General features: G+C 33.3%; 1 protein-coding gene across 1 annotated transcript; it reads right to left on the bottom strand.

Annotated features, from left to right (window-relative positions):
- Window positions 1-493: 493 nt before the first annotated feature.
- Window positions 494-2,464, bottom strand: LOC140820849 (putative F-box protein PP2-B2). The gene is made up of 3 exons (XM_073181210.1): window positions 2,092-2,464; window positions 1,031-1,143; window positions 494-937 (listed from the first exon to the last, which is right to left on the bottom strand). Exons 1-3 carry the CDS (start codon window positions 2,380-2,382, stop codon window positions 550-552), a joined length of 792 nt encoding a protein of 263 aa, XP_073037311.1. The 5' UTR covers window positions 2,383-2,464; the 3' UTR covers window positions 494-549.
- Window positions 2,465-3,219: the final 755 nt, after the last annotated feature.

The raw sequence follows: 3,219 nt of genomic DNA, 5'->3' as shown, positions 1-3,219 counted from the left end.
AATTCTTCCAAATAATAAGGATCAAATCTAGAGTTTATGAAACTCGATATTCAAGAAAGATAAAATTCTTATTCAAAATCTTATGAAAAAGGAAAAGAGTTTAGGAGATAAATTTGTGTCTTGCAAGACCAGACACATTTCTTTTTGACAAACATTACCATGTAGGCTTTAGACATGAATTTGTAAGAATGAAATTAATATCACACGAAACTTAATGGTTAAATTGCATTCTTTTTTAATATTGTATGCATATGTTTGTCTTGTTGCTGTTTTGGTTATTTATGTTATTGAATTTCAGGTTTAGTATGTTATATTTGTTTTTCGGGCAATTTTTATAATTTTCTTGACGTGACATTGATGAGACACCAATGCAGAGCTAACGTGACGTTGACATATGTAGCGTCTCATTTCCCAATTAAAAAAGATTAAATTTGCCAAAAATATGAAGATACACAATATTAAAACATAAATTTGATATCATAGAAGATCAAAATCGCAAAAATCAAACATTCATAGTAAAAAAAAGTGTACAACTTTCTCAAACTTAGTTTAGGTACATTTCTTGGGTCTAATCTCAATCCCTTGGATAACGAGACCCCTTTTCTGATTGAGTCTCTTCACCTCCAACAAAGTCATCACTATAACATCTTCTCCTCCCTTCACAAAACACTCTCCCAACTCAACTTCCATCCACCCATCCTCTCTCTGCGTCAAGAACTCAGTATCCCCTTTCAAATAAACTGAACGTTTTTTCATTTCAAACCCTTTGATTCCAACATAAGCTTCAGCAGGTACATCGTCAAATCCAAACGTTGTGGAATTAGTCTTGAACACAAGGTAAGCTGCATAGTCTGTATCAAAAGACAGCATTTCGGTTTTTATACAGCCACGAATTCCAAACCAAGAAACGACCGTAAGTTCTGCCACTTCCGAGAACCTAAAATCAATCAACGAGAAACGTAGCATGAGCATGTATATCAATAAAAGAAGTGTTCGAGTTGCCATGATTTGCGACGGAGGATTTTATTACCTTGAATCTGGATGAGTTATCCATTTCCAACGTTGAGATACCCAATTGATAAAGAGGTCTCTTGGAGCCAGCATGTAGCATTTTTTCCCACTCCATTTCTCTAAATTAAAGCTCTGCATGTATACCATTTGCACTAATGTAGCATGAGTGGAACAATAGCCATTATAATATTTTCTATTTGGTATTCGACTTGTAAAGACACAAACAGTACCAAAAAAAAAAAAAAAAACTTCCTGAAAAAGCTAATAACGAAAGCATTTGTTAGTGTCTTTATTAATCACTTCCCGGGCATTTCACAATACCTTGATATCCCTAAATCCGAGGCATTTCTGTGGTCGGCGTTAATATTTTATGACAACACTACCAAATGTTAACAACCTTTACCCGATACGAGAATAGACATTTATATATGTTGGGTGCCCTTAATACGTAAAGGTAAAAACTTATGTGAAACGGTCTCACGCATCGTATTTGTGAGACGGATCTCTTATTTGGTCATCCATGAAAAAATATTACTTTTTATGCTAAGAGTATTACTTTTTATTCTAAGAGTATCGGTAGGGTTGACCCGTCTCACAGATTAAGATCCGTGAAACGGTCTCACATGATACCCACTCAAACATAAATGCCTTGTATCTTTAGTCCAAAACTTATCGTGATTTGTAAGATATTACGTTAGCTAACGGTTTATCTCACGTACATCCACTAATAACGAGTATGGGTTCGCACGTCAAAAAAAATAATACCAAACTTGGTGTGGACGATAGATCGTCTTTGAGAATTTCATTTTCAAATCCTTTTTATTTCTCTCATAATTTAGTATTTTTAAGCATTCGGTAACCAAAAGTTAGAACTTACGCCCAAATTAGGAACTGCCTGTTTTTCAGGAATATTGATTTTTTAAAACATTTACGGAGACTCATTCCAGATATGATCAAATGGATTGGGCTTATGAGGAATACTTCCAAACACACGATCATCATGGATAAAAACTCCACTTAATCCACAAAAACAGAAAAAAAAGAAGAATTGGAGAAACCAAATCAGAAACTTAAAATTACCTTGTGGCCAGAGTCTATGAGGATTGGATGATCAGACAGACGAAGATAAAGATCTCTTTTAGACTGAAATTCGTGCGGCAACGAATCAGAGCCGTCTATCGAACGGGAAATGATGTCCCGATAATCGGAGGGCAAGAAGAGCTCCCAAAGGCTGTCGGATTCGGCAGCCAACCGGAATGTAGAGGAGACAGCAGACAAGCGGCAAGCGTCCTTCGGAGTCGTGAAAGATAACACTTTCACCAAGCAATCTTGCGGCAGGTCATTGATATCACCGCAACTCTTTCTTCCCATTTTTGGATCTATTTTTCTGAAATGCTTGTTTGCTTTGTTATAAGTGAGCACTATACGAGATGCGACAATACTTTGAATTCCTTGCAAGCGTGCGTACTTTTTAAGTTTTTTTAGGGATGTGATTTTAATTATTAAATATTTTGTTTTAAATAATTTTTGTATACAAATTGAGATATAAACTTTTTTTTTATGAATGATATGATCATTTAAAATACAAAAATATAGATAAAGATAAAAAAAATTATTTATTGAGATGAAGTTATAGATAAAATACAAAATTACTTAAGTCTTTCTATATTTTTTTTCTAATTTGAAAATATGATTTTTTTTTATCAAAGACCGTGTTATGATATCAAAGTTAATTATTCTGAAAATTTTACTTTAATAGTAAGATATATAGTTTAATATAGATACTAAAAAAAATTTCAAGGGAAAAACTAAATACTAAAATTTGTTGTTTAGATGACGGAGTATTCAATTGGAGTTATTCCATTCATCATAAATTTGCTTTGAATTCTCAGAAATATAACTTGGTCCTTGTATATTTAATAATCACAAAAAATTTTACGAGTCAATTGAGTGAGACAAATCTCCAAACCGACATGGTCAGTAAAAATTATTACTTTCTATGTCAAAAGTAAAAAAAAATTAATTTTGACTATATGTAAGGATCGGGTCGAACCGTCTTTCAAATATAGATATGTGAAATCGTCTTACAGGAGACCTAATTTTTAACAAGTTCTCGGCATTTCGATTCCATTTACATGGCTTCCAATTAGTACTGAAATTCAGTGCACAAGCTCTCAATATATCTTCCAATGTTTGGATTGTCCTTTC

Source organism: Primulina eburnea, unplaced genomic scaffold (assembly GCF_022965805.1).
Source record: "Primulina eburnea isolate SZY01 unplaced genomic scaffold, ASM2296580v1 ctg1_ERROPOS8283272, whole genome shotgun sequence".
Classification (NCBI taxonomy): domain Eukaryota; kingdom Viridiplantae; phylum Streptophyta; class Magnoliopsida; order Lamiales; family Gesneriaceae; genus Primulina; species Primulina eburnea.
This window is presented reverse-complemented; position numbering and strand designations above follow the sequence as displayed.